This window comes from Hydra viridissima, unplaced genomic scaffold (assembly GCF_058129835.1).
Source record: "Hydra viridissima isolate aposymbiotic clone 2 unplaced genomic scaffold, HvirCarnegie_v1 scaffold_14, whole genome shotgun sequence".
Classification (NCBI taxonomy): Eukaryota; Metazoa; Cnidaria; class Hydrozoa; order Anthoathecata; family Hydridae; genus Hydra; species Hydra viridissima.
Window position 1 is genome coordinate 511,611 of NW_028324313.1, and position 25,929 is coordinate 537,539.

At 28.1% G+C, this 25,929-nt stretch overlaps 1 protein-coding gene across 2 annotated transcripts in view; it reads left to right on the plus strand.

Annotated features, from left to right (window-relative positions):
* Positions 1-272: 272 nt before the first annotated feature.
* Positions 273-25,929, plus strand: part of LOC149878663 (polycystin family receptor for egg jelly-like) — a 44,373-nt gene continuing 18,716 nt past the window's right edge. The window contains exons 1-15 of one of the 2 annotated variants that reach the window (XM_090071099.1): positions 273-466; positions 1,275-1,375; positions 3,387-3,432; positions 3,581-3,955; positions 8,696-9,016; positions 9,175-9,338; positions 9,512-9,656; positions 13,270-13,613; positions 14,114-14,315; positions 14,841-15,108; positions 15,416-16,588; positions 17,230-17,313; positions 17,537-17,779; positions 18,352-18,652; positions 25,332-25,559. In XM_090071099.1, coding sequence (XP_089927225.1) covers positions 1,373-1,375; positions 3,387-3,432; positions 3,581-3,955; positions 8,696-9,016; positions 9,175-9,338; positions 9,512-9,656; positions 13,270-13,613; positions 14,114-14,315; positions 14,841-15,108; positions 15,416-16,588; positions 17,230-17,313; positions 17,537-17,779; positions 18,352-18,652; positions 25,332-25,559 — 3,897 coding nt within the window. In that variant the 5' untranslated portion in view covers positions 273-466; positions 1,275-1,372. Of the gene's footprint in view, positions 467-1,046; positions 1,174-1,274; positions 1,376-3,386; positions 3,433-3,580; positions 3,956-8,695; positions 9,017-9,174; positions 9,339-9,511; positions 9,657-13,269; positions 13,614-14,113; positions 14,316-14,840; positions 15,109-15,415; positions 16,589-17,229; positions 17,314-17,536; positions 17,780-18,351; positions 18,653-25,331; positions 25,560-25,929 lie in introns of those variants that run through there. The other variant, XM_090071101.1, reaches the window with a different exon arrangement.

The following is a 25,929-nucleotide window of genomic DNA, read 5'->3' on the forward strand; positions in this document are numbered from 1 at the left end:
CAATTATACAAAGATATTTGAGGAGGAGGGATTGCTGAATATAAATGCAATTTTTGGAGTTCTTACTTGGATCTGCATCTTCCTCGATGATTTTACTAACATTTTTGCTAAATAGTGGGTTGAACCACATAAAATTTCATTTGCAATTTTACTTTTTGCCGTTATTATTATATTTATTTCTATTATATTATATTTTATTATTATTACTTCTAAATTCATTATTACATATTATTTAATTATGGCTTGATTTAGTTAACGCTTCGCCAGAAAATGTAAGCCCTTCGTTGAATACTTGCTGATTACATGGAAATCTCAATAATCTAAACTCTAACGTTTGCTTAATGATGCTTAGAAGGTGGTTTGAATCTTTTTGTATGCAGATTATTTGAATGCCTGGCTGCAAAAAAATAAATGCTGAAGAGCTGGTCAGTAGAATTGTTTAATCCACTGAAAAAAAACTATCGAGGTAATTAAAGATTTTTGTGTTGCATTGAATAGTGTAAGCCTTTGAACATTTTTGTATTTGTTTGATTTTTTTATTTTTTCCGATTCTGGAACACCAAGATTCTTGAAAACAGTTAAACCACCGTCTGGTCTGGTGATTTGACTGGTCCTACAAAACTGTGAAAAATTAGATCAAACTGTTTACAGCCTGTTGGGCTGGTCCTACAGGTCTAAAAAGTTTAAACTTAGTCATTTTGGGTCAAAATTGCAAAAACAATTATAGTTTTTTTTTTTTTTTTTTTTTTTTTTTACACTCAAAGGCTATATACTAGTTAGTAAAAATTGCCCTTCTATATTTATTTATGAAATAAATAAATAATAATAAAAAAAAAAGATAATAAATTAACGAGTGCAGAGATGTTTCATTTAGAGTCAGTCTCTAAATGAAAGTCTCGGCAGCAATATGTAAAAAGCAAACAACAACAGCGAACAGAAAAATTTTTTGTAACTGATGTTTTAAGTTAATTTTTGTTTCAACAAATCTCAATTTAAATATGGAATACAAATTCGTTGAGAGAGACTTTGATCAGTTTGGCAACTACGCAGTTTTGCAACATTTTGAATGCATGTTTCGAAAATTATGAATACTCGATCATCAATTTGCTTTATTAAAAATTCGTTTTTAAAGAATTGCTCATATCATACCTGTTGATTATTTTTTACCGAGTGGTATGTCACACTATTAATTATTTCTCATTGCATTGTTAAGTTAAAAGTTTAAAGAGAACAAAATGTTAATATTTAATCTTTAAGGTTTTTTTTTATCATAGGAGACACAAGGAAGTAAAATACAGAAAATAAAGAAGATAAAAAAGTAAAGACAAAAGTTTTGGTAAAAAAAAGAAAAAGAAATTGTGAGGAACTAAAAATGGTATTTTATCGTTGATATTAACAGTATTTATATAAATAAAAATAATATTAATGTAAATAAAAATAATGCACGTGAAAGGTAGAATTTCATTAAGCTTGATTTTAAAACAGACAAGTTATATGATATAATTTCCTTTTCAATTGGATGTTAAAAGTTCTTTCAATTCTTGAAAGAATTTTTAGCATCCAAGTCACATTCGAATTTGTTTGTTTCGTATAAAAATCAACTATTCAGTTAAAGAGGATAAAAAATAGTTAATCGTTTCAGTCAAAGACAGTTTTCAATTATGTCCGCTTGTTGAAACTGTTAGGGAAGAAGGAGTCAAAGGGAATCATTTCGTTTACTTTCACGTTAAGTGTGATTTTGTAAATAAATTTTAAAAACATGTGCTCTTACTCCATTTTCTTTATCCGATCCTTTTTTCCAATTCGGTGATTGCCAATGAAGTTGTAAGAAATTTTGTCAAGATTCATGTAACCGATGTTTCCCGAGTATTTTTATGAAAAGATATTAATCATAATGACATTATAACTAACAAACATCAGCATTTCCATTTACAGCTGGAACCTGTGCAACAGTAAGCACATTTAACTGGGTCTGAAAAAAATTGTACAAAGATAAGAAACCAAAACCAATATCTTTATTAAGAATGTTTTTGTTATTTAACGGTAAAAGAAAAATATTCGGAATGTTTGTGGAAATGAAAAATAATTGATATTTAAAACACATTTTCAAAATGCCTTAACATACGTAACCATGTTTACGCGAGTGTTTAAATGAAAAGAAAAATATTTAACGAAACAATGATTCACGTTTTAATTGGAATAGCTATAAACTTGTAGTTTCGTTGCAAAAATTGCTTGAATGTTACGGAATTGATAATATCGATAGTCACATGATAGGGATATAGTCTGGTATTAAAAAACACGAAAATTTGTAAAGATAGATTTTTGTTTGAGGAGAATATTTTTCAATATATATAGTTAAAAACTATAGAGAGAAAATACTGTAATTACTTCATTTAACTTAAAAGAAAAATCATACAGAAAAAAAATTCAATTCTACAGACAAAATAAAATCCTTAACTTTTGTTAAATACGTTTGAAATGTAATAGTTTGAATAATCTATTACTAATGCAAGCCCAGCAAGCACACAACGTTGAAACAACGTTAAAATAACGTTGATCAACGTCGATCAACGTTATTTCAACGTTGTTTCAACGTTGTGTGCTTGCTGGGAGAAGACTATCAAAGTATTAGTATAAAACTTTCTATAACCTGAGGGCTACAGCTGTAAAATTATAGCGCGATCTCTCCTGTAGGGACCAGCGTTTATGTTCATATGCTAATTGTATGCTCCACATTGTTAACAAACCAAATTAGCATATACACTCGTCATCAGAATTAATCCTGCTCTAGAAATATCTTATTAGTTTCAAATTTTGGCTAAAAATAAAATCTGGTTTAGTTTAATTCTCCGTAACTTCGGCTATAATATAGATAAACTATTATTTCTTTTTGGCAGTGAAAGTACAAGTATTAAAGTATTTTTATTTATTTTTTATTTACAAGTATTTTTATAAATGGAATACTGGTGTATACTGGTTGTATAAACATGATGCCTTTTTAGGGGAAAAAGTTTCAGTTTTCCATGTCGGAGGCCTCTGACTTATTTTCATCGTGAATAACTTATTGATGTTATTACTTTTAAATATTGAAACTTTATAAAATCAAATTTGTAGAAAATAGTTTTTTGATTGGTTGAAAAATATTTACTCTTTTTTATGGGTTAATAACATTAACATTTGATATAATGTTGAGTATTTTTTAAATAGACTTTTAAAGCAAGATAAAAAGTTGCCAAATTTGTTTTTAAAGATCTTTCTTGCGTCAATTTTTACCGCGAACAAATTTGACCACCGTGTGAAAACAACTGTACAATTTTGTGCGGGAATAAAATTTAGTAAAACAATAACAAATCCATATGGTAATCGCTATTTTTACCTTTTAGAAAGGTGTGCTGGCACTATTTATCCTTTACATTACTTTTAAGTCAGGTATGAAAGAGATTCTCCTAAATTTATTTGTATATAAAAAAAATCTTATAAACCTATTTTGTCTCGTTTTTATATAGAGTTCTTTTTTACTTACGTTATGTGTTAAATTTATAACCTTTTTGTGTGAATTTCTATTCTTTTTTCAAAGTGATCTCAGGCTGTACTAATGATACCACTACAGACTTCCAGTTAACAGCAAGTGGTTACTACGTTGAAACCAATGTTGAATGTGTCAGCGTTTGCAATTCTTATTCTCCACCAGGAGTTTTCTTCTATGCCTTTTTTCTTGAAAAAGAGATATGCTTCTGCAGAAACGCCTCACTTGCACAGTTAAACATATCTAACTTTAATGATCCTTGTGTTACAAGTACATGCTTAAGAGACAACAATGGGTCTGATTGCTTTCTAAGCAGCTATGAAGTTTTACCGCTGTCATTAGGTATTGTTGAGTGGGAAATAAATGTTAGTCCCAATGTCAAGCTCGTGGATAAAGAAGTTCAAATACAAACTAACATATTGAGAGGTAAACTTTTCTCTTCTCTTCTCATTTATTTATTTTTAAAGTCATTTGCTTATGTGTATGCATAGTTATGTATTTAAGCATGCTTAGCAAATAAAAGTCAAAGTTTATGTTGGTTGAATAAAGTAGATTTAAAGTCCTGTTGACCAAGTCATCTAGCATAATCATTGGTCTCTATAAACCATTGTAGAAACCTGCTGACTCTTGTATGAGAAACTCCAAATCTTCTGCCAAATTCGCTGTCCAATTTGTTAATCCAATTTAAGTTGTGATAAATATTTTGCAACTGTTACTTGTCCAATTGAACAAAATAAAAGTTGCAAAATATTTATCACAACATAAATTTTGTCTAGAACAATGCATTGTGAACAGATATGTTGCTAAAATAACAGTTATTTTTTCTACTGTTAAAACAATTTAAAAACCATACATACTTTTCCTTTAGAAGTGAGATTTAATTACAGCAAACTATGATACTTATGAAAAGCTGCTATAATTTTGAGATTAATGGAAACAGAAAAAAACCTATAAAAGGCATAACAATAAACATTATTATCATCTTTGCAATTGATAAATCTGGGAATATTTTTCAAAATAAGTTGGAATTTTTGTGGTGCATTAATTTTGTGGTTAAGTGTGTGTGTGTGTGTGTGTCTCTCTCTCTCTCTCTCTCTCTCTCTCTCTCTCTCTCTCTCTCTCTCATATATATATATATATATATATATATATATATATATATATATATATATATATATATATATATATATATATATATATATATATATATATATGTATATAGAAAACCATGCCATGTCGAGGTTAAATCCATACACTTTTGAATTAGATATTGAGACATCTTTAATTGTCCATTCAACAAACAACAAATGTGAAATGGAATTGTTAGTAGAATAAGTTACTGATATGTGCTAAGGTCATTGCTGGACACTTGAAAGCAGATGAGGTGGCGTTACCTGGTAGTTGTTCCGATTAATTGTTTCAAAAAATATATTTCAACAGAGAAGTTCTGCTTAATGTCTTTTCTTGATTATAGTTTCAACTGTTTACCTTATCCTAATCATGATCACAAACAGCTATCAACACATAATCAGAATGAGAAAAATAACTGTTGTTATGTAGTACTAGAAAAATCATACCTTAATGGATTATTGAGTTACTGACACTGCTTTGTAATGAAAAAGAATTTCTTTGACCTATCTTGATGTCTACTATGACCTTTTATGTGAAACTATGTAGGGCCATAGATAATAACTATGAAATTAACTAGTCTCCACAATGATTTTGATGCAACTTTTGGTGATATATACAAATGTAAAGCTCGGCTAGCTTTCATGAGCCGCCTAGCATTATTGTATTGCCTAGTTGGCTACACTCTAAAGATTGCATGTACTGACTTGTGTCACATCTTACCTGCACAGTTAAATATAATTCTGAAGATATCTCTGATTGTGAAGAAATCTTTAGGGACCTAATCAGGAGCATCAACAAACTTTCCAGAAATGGGAAAAAAAGTCAACAATTCAGATGTCTTTTAGATTAAACATAATTGCTTTAGCAACGACACCAAATAATGTTACAAGTCTTGTCCTTTGTCCACCATTCACATTTGAAAAATTTTTTCTAAATGTTAATTCATCCATGTGTAATTGATAAACTAGTGATTGTAGTGCTCTTCCTAACTGTCTTCATTTTTTCTCAATATGCAGTTGTTCTTACTGTTATTTGTTCCATCACATACTATTGTTTGAAGAGTGTCTTTAGACTCTGTTTTTTTAGGACTGACATAGTCTCAATGGCAGCATTAGTAGCTTGATTATTTTTTGTAACTACATGATCAATATATTTGTTTTCTGGAAAGAAAATATAACAATACTCATCTTTTATACTACTGAATTTGGTATCTAGAGTCATATCCTGTTTTACATCAAATCCAATACACACCAGTTTCTTTGTGTCATCACAATTCAACTTAATCTCTTGTTCTCTCCAAAACCTCCTTTTTCTCTCCAAAACTTCCTTTTTCTCTTTATTTTACTATGATTGATTATAGTCTCTGATGTTAGCAAATTTAGATCTTTCAATTTTGTGATTACAATCATACAAGCCTCTTTTTACTAATCTTGCATTTATCAAAAGCCTCACATAGTTCTGGATACTTGTATATATTTTGTAGAGAAAGCAAAACAATAATTGAATAGTTTTCAGAACATGGTATCATTATTGTTCAACATGTTGCTGTGATCTTCTTTTACTTCTTTTGTTTTTTCATCATCATCACCATTGTAAGTATCAGCCATTTCTGGTTGAGCAGAAAATTTTATTCTGATCAACCCAAAAATCCCATTCCACTGCTTGTATTTTACATGAAAAACTTACACCCACACCGATATGTATAAGAAATTCAGTAAAATTTAAGTTAAATTTGGCAAAAGTAAATGACTTTTTTTTTTACATTTCTTTTACATATCATTAATAGAAACACCAAAGTACAACTTGATTTCCATGTTTCATAGAAAAAACAAACTCGATCCACCCTTATATATATATATATATATATATATATATATATATATATATATATATATATATATATATATATATATATATATATATATATATATATACTCTTGCTCTCAATCAATGGACATGTGCTCAGGGTGTTGCTGATTGGTTTAAGAGAGTTACTGAAAAACACTTACATAAGTTTCTTATTTTTGACATAAACGATTTCTACCCATCAATCAATGAAAATCTTTTAAACAACGCAATTAGCTTTGCTGAGAAACACACAATAATTAGCAATGAACAAAAAACGATTATCAAACACGCAAGAAAGTCGTTACTATTCAATAATGAGCAAGTTTGGGTTAAAAAGAAAAGCGGTTTGTTTGATGTTACCATGGGTGCTTTTGACGGTGCCGAGGTTTGTGAACTTGTTGGTATTTTCCTACTATTCCAACTCTCGCAACACTATAATAAGACTGATTTTGGATTATATCGTGACGACGGTTTAGCTATATTTAAAAACACCAGTGGCACACAAATGGAAAGAATAAAAAAGCACTTTGTCCAAATCTTCAAAAACAATGGCCTACTTATTTCCATACAATGTAATTTAAAAATCGTCAATTATCTTGACGTCACTTTAAACCTCAATGACCACTCTTTCCGGCCTTATAGTAAACCTGAGAATATTTTAAGCTATATTCATGCTGAATCCAACCATCCACCTAACATTTTAAAGCAGATCCTGCATTCCATCAAGCTACGATTGTCGGCCAATTCATCTAGCGAACATATCTTCATAAATTCTTCCTATATGTACGAGGAAGCCTTAAAAAAATCAGGTTTCAACCAAAAGCTTAAATATATCCCCAATTTACAACATATTAACAACAAAAGCTGTAAGCGAAAGATCATCTGGTTCAACTCTCCTTACAGCAAAAATGTTTGCACAAATATAGGAAAGCGATTTTTAAATCTGATCAACAAACATTTTCCAGTAAACCACAAACTCCACAAGATATTCAATAGAAATTACATTAAAGTGAGTTACAGCTGCATGCCAAGCATAAAAGATATCATAAATTCCCACAACCTGAACATTCTGCATATAAACCAGCAAAATAACCCCAATATTAGTGAAAAAACTTGTAATTGCATGGATAAAACTAAGCATCCTTTACATCAGAACTGCCTTGCAAAAAATGTTGTCTACCAAGCCATCGTCTCCTCCGACAACCCAGTAATGAAAGAAAAAACATATTATGGCATCAGCGAAACACCTTTTAAACTAAGGTACGCAAACCACCAAAAATCCTTTAATTTTGAAAAGTACAAGAACGATACAGAACTATCAAAAGAAATATGGAAAATAAAAGAAAAAAATTTCACACCTATTGTTAAGTGGAAGATCATCAAACATTGCAAACCGTACAACCTGGCCGCAAAATGTTGCATGCTATGCCTGTATGAGAAGTACATGATTATAATGTTTCAAGAAGGTATCTTATTGAATAAGAAGAACAAAGTGGTTTCAAAATGCAGGCATAGAAACAAATTTCTTCTTTCGAAATTTGATACTGGCGACTAGGCCTAAATGTCTTCTTTCTTTCATTCTTTCTTTCTTTATTTTCTTTTCTTTCTTTCTTTCTTTCTTTTTTTCTTTCTTTCTTTCTTTTCTTTTCTTTTCTTTTCATTTCTTTCTTTCTTTCCTTCTCTATTTCTTTCTTTCTTTCTTTCTGTCTTTTCCTTATCTCTATTGCTTTCTTTCATTTCTTTACTTCCTTTTTGCTTTATTCATTTCATTCTTTATTTCATTCTATCTTTCTTTCTTCCTTTTTCTTCATTTTTTCTTTCTTTATTTCCTTTCTTTTATTTCTTTGTTTCTTTATTCATTTCCTTTCTTTCTTTTTTTCTTTATTCCCTTTCCCCCTCTCTTTCTATCATGGCGTCAGAGCACACGGCACAGTAATTTTTTGTGATTTTGTAACGGTTTTTATATTTTTGATTTGTATTTCATGGCTGATGATTGCCGTTAGGCATGAAACTTTAAGTACCATACATAGTTGTTGTTTCTTCGTTTTAAATATATATATATATATATATATATATATATATATATATATATATATATATTTAAAACGAAGAAACAACAACTATATATATAAATATGCTGATTAATGTTTTATTGTAAAGTGAAAAAATAAATCATTTTGAATTAAGGTGATGCTTCAACTGCAGTTGTGACACCAATACCCAATGACTTACCCTCAGCTGTTCAAACAGTCACACATTTGACGATTAAAAGGTTTTTTTATTTACCTGGTTGGCAAAAATGGTCTCAAGAAATAAGAAATAATTTTACAGTACCGTTTGTTGCTACTACTTGGATACAAATTGATGAAGAAGTTGGTGGTATAGATGTGATTTCATCAACAGTTGTGATTGATGGATTCTATAATTTCTTTTTGATTATTACGCAAGGGACAAATGTTAGTGTAACTCTTTCACTTCCATCAAATCAGTATCTGAACTTTACTGCTGGTATGTTATATTTATCTTATATTGAAAAAACTGACAAAACTATAAAATTTGGTATTTCTACAATAATAGTGGTTTTGACAACTTTATGATATCAATCTGTTTAGTTTAAAACAAGGAAAGCAAAGTTCACTTAAAGTAAAAAAAAAGTTCTTTCTTAGATGTTATTCGCTTGACTTATGGGTTTGATCCATCCCTATTTTATACAACATCCTTAGAGGTTTGCAATGTTAATGGTGGTTTCATTTTGCCAGTTTTTTTAACATCTGGTCGCTTCACAAAACTCAAGTTGAAAGTAAATGCTACAGGGGCTTTAAAAATTGCTGTGAGTTTTTTTTCTTTAGGTAATATTTGTTTGGTGATCACTCGGTGATCCACATAGCACAAATTAAAAATTTTCTCAGGGCAAGTGTATGCATAACAATATTTATGCTGGTACTTGAAAAATATTTTAAGACTGGTTTTATGGTGTTTAATTTATCAAGTTTTGTTATATAGTTTTTGCAGCCAATATGCAGTAGTTCTACAACTTTCTGCCCCTCTTTAATGAATTGCACAAGTACTTGTTTCACAAAAGATTTGGTGGGAAACAAATCCATTGAGCAAAAATCTTCTACAGTAATTAAAGCACTAGTTGTAAAAAGTAATGTAGATTTTTTTATTTTTTTATTAGCAACTGGTATGACTTGATTTTTAAATAAGTTTTCTGCGCTCATTATTATTTCACAATATTAAAGGTTGTGAGAGGGGCGGATAAAAATATCTTTTAAACTTTAACTTTAAATTTAAACTTTAATTTTTAAAATTCAAATATACTTTAATAGAAAAGAATTTTAAAAAATTTTAAAAACCACAGAAAATGAATTTAAAAAATGTTTAGGAACCTTATCAATTAATATATAATATTTAATCTTATATATTATGCATATTGCAAAAATAAACAAAATAAATTTTAGTGATAGGACAAACAATAAGTTTAACATTATAACAACAGATAAGCTTATTTTAAATTGCACTTACAATAAATAACAAAAAGTTTCACTCAGATTTTTAACCAGAAAACGAGGGAAATGTTTTTCATTTATTGTAACTGTTAATACTATGTCTCTGCAGCAGTATGTTTTTGCAATGTTATATTTTAAATTGATACTCCAGACAACTCCACAGAGTTGTTATGGGAAACAAATCCATTGAGCAAAAATCTTCTACAGTAATTAAAGCATTAGTTGTAAAAATTAATGTAGATTTTTTTATTTATAACTAATAATGATTTGATTTTTTTCATTAAATTAACAATTAACTTGTAAAAAACAAATAAATGAAAATAAGAAAGTCAGAAAGTTGGCTTTTCTTGTTCTTATTTCTTTCATATTTTTGTTGGAGTTGGAGTTCTTTGACATAACCATTGTTTTTATCAACAACATTTTGTTGTTTATCTTTAGTTAAAAGTCTGTGGCTTCACTGTTTATATTAAAAATTGCCTCTATAGAATCTTTAACTACTTTGATTTGCCGATCAAGTGATTCTAGTTTTGTAACTGTTGCCCTAAAAAAATCCAAAAATAAGTAAGTTAACTTCTATTGATTTGTCTCATAGAGAATCTTTTGATATTGAATCTTCCTCATCATCTACTACATGAAATACTCATTTAATTTTCTCAAACTTGGTTGCATAGTTGTTGACAGCTTCTAACCAGGTTTCCCAATCTCTTATTAGTAGCTGTGGTGGTAGAGCAAAGCCTGGTTCCAAATTTCTAAAAATGACCAGTCTTCACTAATATTAGAATAGATGCTTTACATTTGGTTGCATACATCTTCTACTGGGTGGTTTTCCTGAAAAATAACAGTTTGTTGCGCTGGATTAAATACTAAGCAAGTAGCTAGTAGTCATACTTTAGGGGTCCTGCTAAACCAGACGTTCTGATTAGATTGTTCTGTTTTTTGATTGATCACAATCAACATGATATAATGCTTTGTGTAAGAAAAGAAAATGTGTACAAAAGAAAATTGTGGATTATCTAAAAGGAAATTTAACAATAAATCGATTGTGCAGTAGATCCATCAGAGGATGAAATATTCAAAAGAACTAAAAAAATTCATCTGTTACATTGTTTTGCATGCAGTTTGTGAAATACCATAATAAAAAGTACAGAAAATAAAATCAATAAGCAATATTAAAACCTGCCCACTATTAAAATTCAATCAGGTTTTAATTATAAAATTCAAAGTTTCAAAGCAAATTTGAAAAAAAATTGTTTTTTTTAATTACCTTTTTGCTCTGTAACTTCAGTTACAAAATCTTTTTCGGAGCTAATGTATTTTTAATATTTTAAAAATGCAAAGCATTATTGAATAAAAAAATTTGACTTATCTTTCAACCTTGTATTTGACAAGTCTCTTTTACTTTTCTGTAATCTCTGGCCACCAGCTTTAGGTTTTACTTCAAATCCTCAGCATCAAAAAATCTTGATCAATTTAATGTTCTTTTTTGTGCACTCACTGGTACACTCAGTACTTTGTCTGACTTTCCCAAAGACTGGAATTCTCAGAATTAGCCACTTTTGTAATCCAACTAAATCAGAGAGTGAAGTAATTACCATGGCTCTGATAACTGTAAAAACTATTTTCCTTATGCTAAGTTGGTTCGGAATTGTAGTTTGAAGCAACTTGTTCCAAATCACTTCAACTTCTACACCATATCCTGAAGCTAATAATTAAAGTTGTTCAATAAGGAGCCAAACATATACTCACAAAAATTTTTAATGTTTCAAAGAGGATGTGTATTGCAGGCATAATGTCGACACTTGTTCCATGAGATTAGTTCATCAAAAAATCTTTTTAAGTATTTGGTGAGCTCAAAAGTTCTACCCAGAATAAATTATCATAAATTTTAATAAATTTAAAATTAGATAAGATTGCTCTGATCGCTTAAAACTTTCTTTTTACACTAATAAAAAATATTACCAGTTTTTTCAAAGTGAAAGTCAAATTTTTTTTTGACATTTCAGATTTTGACGTTTTTTTACATGTTTTTTGCTTCAACTAAATTTGTTTAAATTTTAAAAAAATGAAGACAATCAAAAGGACCTCATTCAAACTAATTTTATTGACTCTATATAATTTAAAATAAAATAAATAAATATATTACTACAGTATTGCACTTATTGACAACATTTAAATTTGAATCTTACAATCTTTGAAACTTTTTTAAAAATAGTATTTCTCAAATAAAATTTGCAGCTGCCAGTTTTTTGATGCTGTTTTCATGCAGAATTTTTTTTTTCAAAAAATCAAATAAGAAAATATATCCAAATCATACTATTATTAGGATGTCCACCTTGGGTTTTTGTGATTCTAAAACCTGGGTTTTTCCCCTAGTTTTCTAGAGCTGAATTCCGAATTTGAGAAGAAGACTTCTATTGCATCACTGGTTCAAAGGCTGTTTAGTCCTTAGTTTAGTCCCAATTGTTTGAAGCAACTAAACAACTTTGCTACCTTCAAAAGGGTCTTCAATTACTTAGGCTTACCTCAGTTGATTTTGAAAGAGCAATGGGCCTATTGGTGACCAGTTTAAATGATGACACAGTAAAAATGATCACCTTATGATAAATTTTCAAATATGAGAAATTGGTTGTCTTAAAAACATAAAGTGAAATTTCATTCTTTATTTTCATATGCCTGTTATAAAAAAACTTTTCTCTCAATAAAAGAAAAAATTATAAGTTCACTTATCTTAACCTTTGACAGGTACCTCAAAATTAAACTTGAATTTATGGAAATCCATAAAAATCAAAGTTAGTTTTCAATTAATACGGAGTCCTATAGAACAAGGAGTTTGATAAGGAGTCCTATAGAACAAGGAGTTTGATAAGGAGTCCTATAGAACAGGATATATTGGCAAAAATAGTACTCCTTGTTGTTTTAGTTTAGAAAAACAGTTTTACTAATAAAATATTTACCTTATTTTCATTAGCAGATTTTCTAAATGGGAGACGTTTTTGCCAATATCTCCTGTCCTAAAAGACTCCTTGACTTGATGAAATCCAGTCAAATTTGGCCAATCCTAGTCAATCACAAGTTTTGAAATGCTAAACCCAGCTAATCTCAAATCCTGAGTTTGAAAAATAAGACTCGAAAAAGACACTACTATAAAGTAGGTTAGACCATATAGTTATTGTATTATATTAGCTTTTTATAATTTGAATTTGATGGTTTAAATAGTTAATAGCTTTACTTTTTAATGCCAATTTTTTTAAGGCTTTATGTTCCAGTTAAATAATGTTGGAATTATTGAGATACCAGTCCAGAACATTGACAATGAAGTTCAAGAAAATGACATGGTTTGGGTTGGAGGATCTGGCAGTTTATTTTGTAGGAAAGATTTTGCTAAATTAGGTAAAGTCACAGATCTTGGCACAACAATTACCTTCTCATCTGAAGATATTCAACCAAATGATGTTTATATAACATTTTTTATAACGAAACCATTTGAGTATTTGATTCAAATACCTGCAAGTACAGTAGGATTGTACAATATTGGTGTTGAAGCTTCAAATCATGTCCCATCTTCTCAGCAGCGAAATTATTCTTTTCTTTTTCAGGTTTGCTGAATTATTATTATTTTTTTTTTTTTCTTGTACTAAAAAAAGTGTCAAGGTGAATAGATTAACATTAATGCTAAAACTTTACCACTTTAAAATATTTCTGTTTATCTTAAAGTTGCTTTTAAAAAGTCAGACTCATAGAGTAAAAAATCAAATTGAAGATCTCAGTACAACAAATAAATCAGCTAAATTTTTGTCAAACTGAAACTGAAGTATGCTTTAAACTGCGTAGCTAATTGTGCTTTCCTTTGTTGCTTTTTCTCTATAAGCTGAATAAGAATAAAAATATAAAAATTGTCTTTTATAACTCTTTTTAAGAATTTTTTTCTGCCGTCTAAGTAGTTTTATACTTTTGTCTCATTGCTCAGTGATTGTCTAAGTTGTTCTGTGATTAAAGTACTTTAGACTTTAATGTCTGTTTTTATTGTTTTGTAGAATGAAATGCAAAGAGATGAATGTATTTTATATTCTTGCTTTTTTAATGATTGCAATAATAGATTCCTGTTTCTGGTTTACGATTTGCTGAAATGAATCCATATCCAAAAAATATTGGAGGATACAAGCTTAATACCTGGATGACACTAAAAGCTGTAATAGATAATGGGTCAGATGTTATGTATATGTTTGATATTCCGAAACTGAATTTTTCTAAAAATATCTCCAATGGTGATACAATTGATTGCAAGGTCACTTCTTTAGGTACACAGTCTAGTTCAATTGAATTTTTAAAATAATTTGTGCATGATGATAAATGTTATCTTAATACAAAGTTAGTGCCCTTATTTCTGATAGAAATAAATTCTCTTGAAAATAATAATGTCACTTAGAATTATTTTATTTCACTAACAGCTGCTCTAAGTTAAAGCATAATAGTTTAGATACATTAAACCAATTGCGTTTCATATGAAAACTGAAGTTTTCACTTTAATATTTTGACTTGATGTTATTTTAAAGTTTTTATTTTTGGTGAAATATGTTTATTAAATTCCTCTTAAAATAAAGGTGTTCTGAAGCAGCAAAACCAAATAACGAAATAGGGCTAACACCTTTAGATGACTGAGTCTTCTCGTATTATTGTCAAGTTTTTTTTACTCTTTTTTATCTAATTATTTTTTTATTTTCTAAATCACATAAAATGATTTCAAAACATTTCTTTTCGAATAATTAGGCAAATATATTGCTGTTAGATTAAATATTTTCAGGTGTTTGATGAATTAATTTCAGGTGTTTTCACTGTGTATCTGACAGCAGCCAACAAGTTCAGCTCTCTTAACACCTCTATTGATGTTGTGGTTTTGTCAGAAATAAAAGGGTTATCTGTGAATGTTCAAAAAAATCAATTAATAGATCGTAGTTTTAACACATCTGTGAAGATCACTAATGGCACCAATATACAGTTGATAGTAGACTTTGGTGATGGAACGCCTGTTAAAAATGAAACAATAGATGATGCCAATGGTGTGAATGGATTCACTTACACTTTATCTCATAAGTATTTCATTTTTCTTACTAAATCAAATGAATATGCTACACAAATAGCATTTTTTGTAAAAGTATTTTGATGATGTATTTGTTTTATAATATATTCCATATCGAATTGTTTCTTTGCTGCTGTTATATTATGTGTATTCCTTTGAAAAAAGTATGCAATTATTTTATTAATGCCTCTAAAGTGTATTTTAAAGTGAAAAGCACTCAGTAAAAAGTTTGAATTTCTAATTAGTTTTTCTATTGTTGTTGGTGTTTTATCCTTTTTGATTCCAGCGTTTGTAAATTTTTTTTTACTCTTGTTGTTATAGGTATTCTGTTTGCAAAACATATACAATCCTTACTTCTGTAGACAACGTTCCTTCAATCATAGGTGCAACATCCAAACCGTCTTTCTTCAGTTCTACAAATGTAACAGTTTTCTGTATTTTATCACCATTAAAAGTTGTAACAAATCCAAGTGCTTCACTTAGTGGATTTGTTATGCTGTCCCTTAACAAAATTCTGGAAATAGATGTAAATCAAGATACAGGATCTTTTGTGAGCTACTCTGTTGATTGGGGAGATGGTTTTTTTTCATCAAATGATCAGTCACTTAACTTGAAGCCAGTGCCATTTCAAGTTTCGCACCAGTATAAAAATGAAAACAACTACACTATCTCCATAACATCCAAGAACTTATTGGAGATACAGAGCTCTTTAGTTCAGGTGCAGGTAAAAAACTGTTCTGTGCCAGAAATTAGTTTTTATTATGGATCTCTTTCAAGTCCATTAACTGTTATTCTCAGTATTGGTAAAGAATTAACAGCTGTTGTTGCAAAAGTTGATCAATTTTGTGAAATGGAAAGTTCCAGTTTTCAATGGAACCTCACAAGTTCTACTTCAAAACCACAAATTTCTCAAGGTACTCAAATTAATCAAAAGGTTGCTTACACAATTGAAGCAAATTCCCTTGATGTTGGTCTATACAACTTGTCTCTGACTTTTATCTATGGTGCTGTTACAAACGTTTATTTTGCGTACTTAGATGTAACATTTTCACCATTGTATATGGATATTGAAAGTGGTAGTATGGCTATTGTTGCATACAAGAAGCAAAATGGGAATCATAGCTTTCACCAAAACTTTACAGTAAGTGCAAAAAGCAGTTATGACCCAGATGATCCTAGTATTGGTATTGAAAAAATCAACTTTGCGTGGCAATGTAAAGTTGCTTCAAATTTTTCATATGCCCAAGATGTTATGATGCAATTTAAAAACTTGAATATGACATATGCAGGTGACACTTGCTTTAATCAAACCTGGATAAATCTTAATCTTAATACCCCAGAAGTTCGTTTTGGTACACAACAGTTCTTAGAAGGTGTAAGCTATCACATAGAAGTGTGTGGCACAAAGTTTATAAAAAAAGACCAAAGCAAAACAGGTTGTTTCACCCAAGAACTTCAAATTGTTGCTGGGAACCTTCCAACTGTAGCTGTAAGGTAGGTTTAAATACAATTTAATTATTTTAGTTTTCTATTTAATTAGTTCATTATCTTATTAATACAAGTAAATTTTAGAAAAAAAAAAAGAAAAAGCATCTCAAAAAATCTTGTTTAATGTTAAGTTCCATAAAAAGACATGAAGCATCAAAGTTATAGCTTTATTTTGTGAATTAAAAAAAGTTGTTTGTTGCGCATTTCAAACTGTGACCTCTGCTTTGGTTTCTAAAATAAAAGAAAAATGTGACTTTGTTAATAGTGCTTTTTTTAAAAATTTTATTTGTAGTAATAAAGTTTATTCAATGGTTTTTATTCCAAATATTGGATATCATTCTCTTTCCATGAAGTTTCAGAAGCCTAGTGCTTTAAAACAGATTTTAAAATAATAAGAAAATAAAAATTAAACTTGTATTATTTTAGGTTTCTAATGTTGCTTTTTGTTGAAAATATGTATTGGTAAACAGGCTTTAAGATTTAAATTTTAGTTGCCAGGCTATTTTATATGCGTTCTCCATAGTCTTATTATCAATTATTTTTACAAAAGATTGGTATTTAATGAGTATTTATAACATTTATTGGTGAAGTTTGTTTATGACATTTCTTTTCCATTGATTTTATAGTAACTCTCATTCAATATTTAGATGCATATCGAACTGCGATATAAAGTTAAACTTTAAAGATCGCGTTATATATTCATATGAATGTGCAGATTGTGGTGCACAAAGGTGAGTTATAATTCGATGGGAGGTAAAAAAGACAGTAAAGAATTTAAAGTAAATTTTAAGTTAACAATGAGAAGTGAACAAGAGGTTTTTTGAGTTTAACAACTTTTATAATATTTAAGTTAAACTTTTTTCAGCGTCTCTTTTTCAGATTAAATGCAAAAATGGAGTGATGATGATGGGAATGTTCCTCTTGAAATTAACTCTCAAAATTTTTATTTTTCAGATTAGTTGCAGAGTGGAGTATCACGGATGATGATGGAAAAAAGCCTCCTGAAATTTATTCTCAAAATGCTACAACGACAGGTTTTTCGACTCCCAGCCTTGTTATCAATAATGATATTCTCATTGAAATGAAAAGTTACACATTTCGTTTAGAAGTTGGTTTTGCAGACTCAATAAAGAAAGTTAAGTTTTTATTTAAAAAGTCCACATGCTCTCACCCAGTCCCAGGAGTTTGTTACATAAAGTAAGTAATGGATTCTTTTAATGATTATTACAATTTTTAATTACAATACGGTTGTTATTGTAAATCATTTATCTAAAGAAATAGTCTTTCTTTCACAAAAAAAAATTAGTGCTTTTTTTAACCATGAATCAAACTGGATTATGAACTGTACAGTTTGCAAGTATCAATGCTAAAAGTTTAAAGTTTGAAAAAATATTGAAAAAGAAAAAACTTCTGCTTTGATTTGATAATTAAGCTTAATTAAGCTATAAATCCTATTATTGACCATAATCAAATGCAACAGCAAATCAACATTAGTAGGTCAATCAAAAAAAAACTTCTGCTTTGATTTGATGATTGACAGCATAATTAAGCTATAAATATTATTATTGATCATAATCAAATGCAACAGCAAATCAACATTAGTAGGTCAAACAAGTTAAGACCTTAAAATGCAGGATTGTGTCACAAGGAATTTTAAAATAATTTGTTTGGTTTCAACAATTCAATAATGTGATTAACTTTCTCATTTTTTTTTTGTTTACATAAAATTTTATTTGGTAATTTTTATAAATTTTCTTTCTTTTTAAAAGTCCAACTGAAGGTTTTGCCCTAGAGACCAAGTTTAAACTTATTTGTAAAGACTGGACAGATTCTGAAGGCATGCTAAGCTACAGATTTTACTATAACAATGGCCAACCTCAAAGAATGAAGTTAAGCAGTACTACAAATATTGATTTTCCCATATTAAATGCAGCAACTACTGATCAACCAAGTTTAATTGACTTCATGATGGGTCCAGGTGACAAAGAAAATGATTATAAAATAAATATACTCATAAAAGTGAGCGGGAAATATAAAGCGTACACCGAATTCAACAGTCTTTATATTAAGGTATTTTCATGGAATAAAAAGTTTTAAATATATATGTATATATTTTTACTTAGGATTAAAAATAACAGTTGCTTTTAACTAACCAATTATATTTCAGTATTTTCAGAGCTATTTAAGAAAATTTTGATGAATGTTTATGAAAAGATGAAGCATGGTCAGGGTTTAAGCATGTGATATTCAGCTCTTACATTCTAAACCTTTTAATTGAATTTTTATTTTTCAATCTCAACTCATAACAGGTTTTATAATCATAATCAATTTGAAGTCAAATAAGGGTGAAGATGACACTTAGAAAATAATTCATTTTTTGTTAAGCAATAAACATTATCAAAATTATGCTAACATTGGTAAATTTATGCTAACATTGGTAAATTTATGCTAACATTGGTAAATTTAAGCACTCAGAGAATTCAGGTTTACAATTTATACCCATAATTATGAAAGTGGTTAAAGTCATATATTTTTGGTTTCAATGTATTTAATGAAATACATTTGAATAAATTAAGACATATTTTTTTAATCTGTAACATTTTAATTTAGAATTTTATTTGTCTTGACGATAAAATTTGTTATGAATGTGAAATTCATGTAAATCTCATAAAAAAATGTTGTTTTTCAGAGTTGACTTAGACCATTTTCAAAGTTAACTAAATGACTCAAAGAAATGAAAAACTTAAAGTTTATTTGAAGCAATACTTTTAATAAAAAAGCTCATGCAGATTTACTAAGTTTTTTTGAAATCCGTTTTTTTTAACACTTGAAGACTTATTTTTGAGTTTGAGATTCTTGAAATATTCTTGAAAAAAAAAGGAGGAAGATAGGGTTGTAATCAAATAACTTTATGTTTTTATACTCCATTTTATGCAACTTCTTGACCATTACTAGTCAAGTAGTTGCATGAAATGGAAATGATTTGATGTTTCCATATATTTTTGGTCTGAAAGATCTAAAATGTGGAATTCATATGAATTTCATTCTAAAGAAGTTTTATAAATCATCCTATAAGGTTCATTTTTCATCCATTAAGTTTGCAGCTAAGCAACAGTTCCACCTGCAGTATTTTCTAATCTTCTTGTCATTGGCTCTTCTAGTAATTTTTGTTGAAATAAAATTGTTCTGCAACATTCGTTGTATCAAAAATGTATTTCTTCTACACTGTTCCATCAATTCATAACAATGTAAAGGGTTGTATAAGTAATTTGTTATTTTTATTTCTACTAACTCAAAATCACAGTATTTTGGCAGAAAGGAATGACCAGATACCAAAAACCTGTGGTCTATTGTTTCAATATTATTATTTGAAGACTAAGCAATTTTCATCCATGTCAATGCTACTTCAATGTTACAATTTTGGGCTGAACAAGCATCATTGTAAGCTATTATGTGTTTTAGAGTAATTACATCATTCATATGCTTTAAAATGCATGATGCTGCTTCTTATGAAACTCTTGAAGCTACAACTTCATCACATACATACATCTTGACATCATCATGGAAATTATGGACGTTTAAGTTGCGTACAGGTTTCATGTGTAATATGCTAGCGGAACAGAAAGTTTTGAATATGGAAAAGCTTTTTGTAAATCAAATCCATAATATTCCTTGGGATTCTCTTTCTTTTTGCTTGACTTCTGGCTTCTCTGATCTTGACCTCTGGTTCCTAACTTGTTTGGCACTTTGCAAATGTAAATCATAACTTTGTCTAAGATTTAACTCCTCTCCCTCATCATTACATGTTCGCCTTTATATTAATTTCATTAACTTTTTGCAAAGATCCATTTCTTGATTTTTCTGATATTTTATGCGTATATCTCCATTTCCTTGAAGTATTATGTGGCCATTTATCTACAAATCACATCATATCTGAATAATCTCCATATTCACATAACAAGTATGTTGTCATTAACTAACCTGAACTACTATCTGTGGCATAGTAATAAAATATACTTTTAAAAATTATTTTTCTGTGATAACTATTTAACTATAAATAGTTAATGAATGAATTAATGCAATGAATTGGTGTTTCTTGTTAAAAAGAACGCGTTACTATATTAAGCGAGAATGCTTCTACATGGTACTGATATTTGTGTTAACTGAAGAAGATCAAGAACAACTCCATTTTCAAGACAAACACTAGTGATCGTTTAAAAACCTATTAATTCAAAATTTTAAAAAACTAATGTGGTAAATGTAAAAAAATTGGAAATAAAAAAAGTGTTTTTTTTTTATGGTTTTGACTTTTAAAAGTTGGACTTTTTTAAAAAACTAAATATCATTTTTGAAAAAAAACCTAGCTTCTCACATTTAGGAAAAGTTAAGCTTTTTTGAAGCTCTGTCTCTCAAAGATTCTGACTTTTCACAAGTCTAACTGCTGTTCTTTTTTCACATTTTATGACTTTTTTAAAAAGTCCAATTGACATCTTTTGAAAATGTTTAATTTTTTTTTTTTACCTTCAACGTTATAAAATTTACACTTTTTGAATATTTTTGCCTCTATTTTAAAAACCTTCTTTTTTTTTTTTTTTTTTTTTTTTTTTTTAAATAGTATACATATATTTTTATTGAAATTTACAAATCATTTTATCTGACAGAACAAAACAATAACAAACAAAATTACTTTTAAAGTTTTAAGTTATTTAAATTTCTTTTTCTAATTTTGTATTTAGTTTTGTTATATTTTGATCCAAATATATTTTTCTTTACAATTTTAATACTCAAATAAGATTAACCCTTGCCAACAAACCCAATTTTTTTTAACAACAAGAATTGCATCAAACCTTTTAAGAGATAAACAAGTTTGCAAGTTATTATAGACTCCCCAACAAAGTTTTAATACCACATTAATTTCAATTATTAGTAACAACAATTCATAATAATAACATTGCTAATATTAATTAATAATAATTAAATATAAATAATTAATATAAGTAATTAATATAAATAATTAATATAAATAATTAATATAAATAATTAATAATTAAAATATAAAATAAATTTAAATGCTGAAAAGTTTTAGTATTTAAGAAAAAAAAAGATTTTTTAAAAAAAATTTTTTTATTTTTAAACGACAACATTTTAAGAGCATTTTAGTTTTTATTAGTGAATTGATCCACCTTTTTTTTTTATTAGTTCATTAGTTCTAATTGGCATTGAATGAAAAAGATTTTTTAATTCACATGAGGTTTTTTGATCCTAGCATTCCTTTATTTTTTCTTTTAACTCATTAACATTATTAAGTTTCTTTCCAAACCACAATATATACGAATGGCTTTCCAACCCATATTATAAACATAGCATAAACCAAATGAACCAAACTCTGCCATATATTTTCACTAAACTTACGTCTGGGCTGTTGAGGCAATTGTGTAATACTTGTTTTCTTTGTTTGTAACTGGTTTTTCATATGATTTGTGCTATGGATGCTGGCTCCACCCTGTTAAAAATTGGGTTTTTGCTACTGATGTTTTGGGTAAACAAGGTAAAAAACCTTTTTTATGTAGTTTGCATAGTCTTCAACATCTAGAGCACCTTTAAACAAATATGATACTTAATTTTCCTTTACTTGCAAAGAACCTAAACCAATTAACTACCTACTAGGCTGTTTAAGTTACAAATATACAAATCATTCAAATATACCCATTAAGATATTACCAATTCATTTTTTCTTTGACTTTAAACTGGAATTTTTTAAACTTCCGCTGTTTCTGGCTACTGTTTTTAAATGGCTCTTCATTCAGTTATTTTTAGGATGAATCTTTAATAACTGAGTGATTCCTTTATTATGTTAAACATCATTCAAAATGTCATGATTCAGCATCCACATAAAGCTAGATATAATAAAAATTGATATGAATGCTTCACATTTTAAAAAAAACTTGAGAATGACCTTTTAATGTAGTGATAAGTTTGCTTTGCAGCTGTTTCTTTCTGTTGATTGTTGGTTGCACTTGTATTTGCATTTGACCCCATCATAAATGAGTCACTCATTGTATAATTAGCATTCTGGAAATCTTGAATTACTAAGTGATTCAATTATGCTAACATATTTATCAATAAATTCCCAAGCTCCTGTGCTCAACTGGAGATTTCCAATTACATTACTGTGAATTTGTTTGTATCCGTCTTTGTTCTTTTTAAAGTTGCTGGTTGTAATATAGGTGTTATCCCATTTAGACATTATGTCAGTTATTGGTCTTTTTGGATTTTCAAAGATATTTTTATACTTTACAATTCTTGAGTATGCAGATTTATGACTTTCATGATCACTAGTAGATTCACTTATTTGTTTCTTCTTCATCATCACTGTCAAATGTAAAGTTTTCTTCAAAATATCATTTTTAATATTATTTACTTATCTTGCAATAAATGTGCTAAAAACATTGATCTGTTGTCGAACTTCAATAATTAAATCAGTCAGCTTTATCATGTTCCTTCCTTGATCATTGGGTATAGTATAAATGTTATCAATTTATAGCATAAATGTTATCAATTTATAGCATAAATGTTATCAATACTTTTACTGACTCTTAATATGATCTCTCAATTCACTTACAAGAGCCAATCTAAACTGTCTATCATGTTGTGTAAGCATTCCAAGTATGCTATTGAGAATAATTTCATTTTTTATGTTACAAATATTTTCAGAAAATACATTTCATCTTTTTTTATTTTTTTTTGAAAAAATTGAAAAAGATATGTACATGTACTTAAAAAATGAAATTCTATTTGATTGTTTATTGAAGAAAGATTAAAAAGTTTGAGTTTTTTTTTTGTATTTAACAGGTAATAAAAAAGTATTGTCTGTGACTTTTTTAAAGCTATTTAAAAAAGTCACAGACTTTTTTAAAAATAAGGTTATGAAAAAAAAAAAAAAACTAAACTTTAAAAAAAAAAATATGATAAAGACTATGAGCTTTTAGCTTTTTAAAAAAAAAGTCTGACTTTTTTTAAAAAGCTAAAAGCAGCTCCAAGAATCTATGATTTTTTTTTAGAAAAAGACACTTTAGACTTTAAAAAATCTGGCTTTGAAAGACGGAGCTTCAAAAAATCAAACGTTTCGATAGTCAAAAAATATTAAAAGTTTGACTTTTTCCTAAAATCCAAAGACTAAATTTTGGAAAAAATTTAGTCTTAGAAAATCCAAAGACTAAATTTGGAAAAAAAGTGAAGCTTTTTCAAAATTTATACTTCTTAAAAATCCATAAAAGGTTTCTACTTTCCCAACTCTGTAGTAATGTTTACTTACTTAAGCCACATTTTAATGAGTTTTTAATTGAATTATGTCCTTAGAACTGATAAATATAAAAATAGTTTAGACCATTCAGAATCTAATTTAGACTAGCAGATTTTTACTGCTTATAATTAGGTTTTCCTGGTTACCTTAGTTTATGTTTTATGTATTTATAATTCATAAAATATTTATCATGTTATTTAAATAAACACTATGCTAAAGATATATACAATCATATAAATAGATGTTTACAGCTAATGATGACTTTGTAAATAAATGTACTTACTCAAATTGTTTGATGATTAAGGTTGAAAATTGCCTACACTTTAAATTCAGGCATCAAAACTTTCTGGAAGTTTTAGAATTTCATATAACTTATGAAGTAACTTAGAATATATTTGTTTTGTAAATTGTCTGGTTCTTGAGTTCTACACTTTTACATAATTCACTTTGTGTTGTTCCAGCATTGTAATCATCAAAAATTTTTTAATTTGAAAACACTATTATATTTACTATGTGCCATTCTGTTGCCTTTTAGCTATTGTTTTAATATGTGCCATTCTGTTGTCTTTCAGTTGTTTTACTGTAAGTTCCAAGTTAACAACATTTGTAGTGTTTTATGTAGAACAAAAAGCTATTTTAAAAACTATTATGTCTTCTTTATCTATGACTAAGTTACAGTGCTGTTCTACAATTTCACGGTATTAAGGCAAAAGTTCCCTTTGTTTTGAAATGTTACTGTTTTGTACCGTTTTATATTCATGCAAAAAAAAAAACAGCTTAAAGAGAGTCATAGAAGTGAAAACAAAGCAAGAATATATTCTACATTTATTTGCAAATTAATATAAAAAATAATAAAAAATCTAATAAAGGTTTATAAGTTAAAACTGTTTTAAAATCATTTAAAATGTTTTTATTTTCTGAACAAACATTTTACTTTAGAGTTCCCTTAGTTTTAAAGGATAGTGTATCTATTTTAGAAAAGTTTAGCATGATCATTACAGTATAGTTAGGTGGAAAAAGATGTTTGTTTTTGGTCTTTATTTTTCTTAATTGTGGAAACCCTTATAACAAAAAATGTTTCAAATCACAAAAATGTTTAAAGAGATATACACCACATGCTGAAGTTCTGATTGAATATTTTTGATTGTTGTGGCTTTATTATATGTTAAAATGCAAAAGTAATACTTGGGTGAAAAATTCAGATAAAGTAGACCAGAAAAGTGCTATTGTGTTTACTCATTTTAAGCATAACCCATGTGACGGTAGTTAATGATAAGGACCTATAAATCTAATAAAAACTTTTGCGCTGGAAAAAATCTTTTTAAATTTCTTTTTATAGATTTTTTTTTTTAAAAAACTGTGAAATTAAATTTTGACCATGCTTTAACACATCATTTTCACAAATAGTTCAATCTATTTTATAAACAAGTTTTTATTTAAATACAGGTATTTCCAAATGTTAAGGCTGTCAATGTTACAGATTTGCTTACTGGAATCAGTTTGAATGATACACAAAGCGTTGCAAATCTTGTTCAAGCAGTTAGTTCCACTACAAACAAAGAATCTAGTAAGTTTTTTAACAGCACACCACCTCCTGTAAATAGGTTAACTGGTATGATTGATAATGAAAAATTAGACCAAGAAAAGCAGCAAGCACTAACTCGTCTGCAAGATGTAAGTTATTTGGGTTTTTTTTTTTTTTTTTTTAACATGATAATCTATGTTTTTTAGTTTATTCTAATTCATCTAAGCTGAAAATTTCTCATACATACATATACATACATATGCATACAAATACATGTATACATATGTATTTATATGTATGAATATGCATGTATAAGTATGTTTATGTACGTATATGTATGTAAATGTATGTAAATGTATGTATATGTATGTATATGTATGTATATGTATGTGTATATATGTATATGTATATGTATGATGTATGTATATGTATGTAAATGTATGTATATGTATGCATATGTATGAATACATATATGGTACTTTACTTATATGATACTGAAAACCAATTCTTTTTATTTTG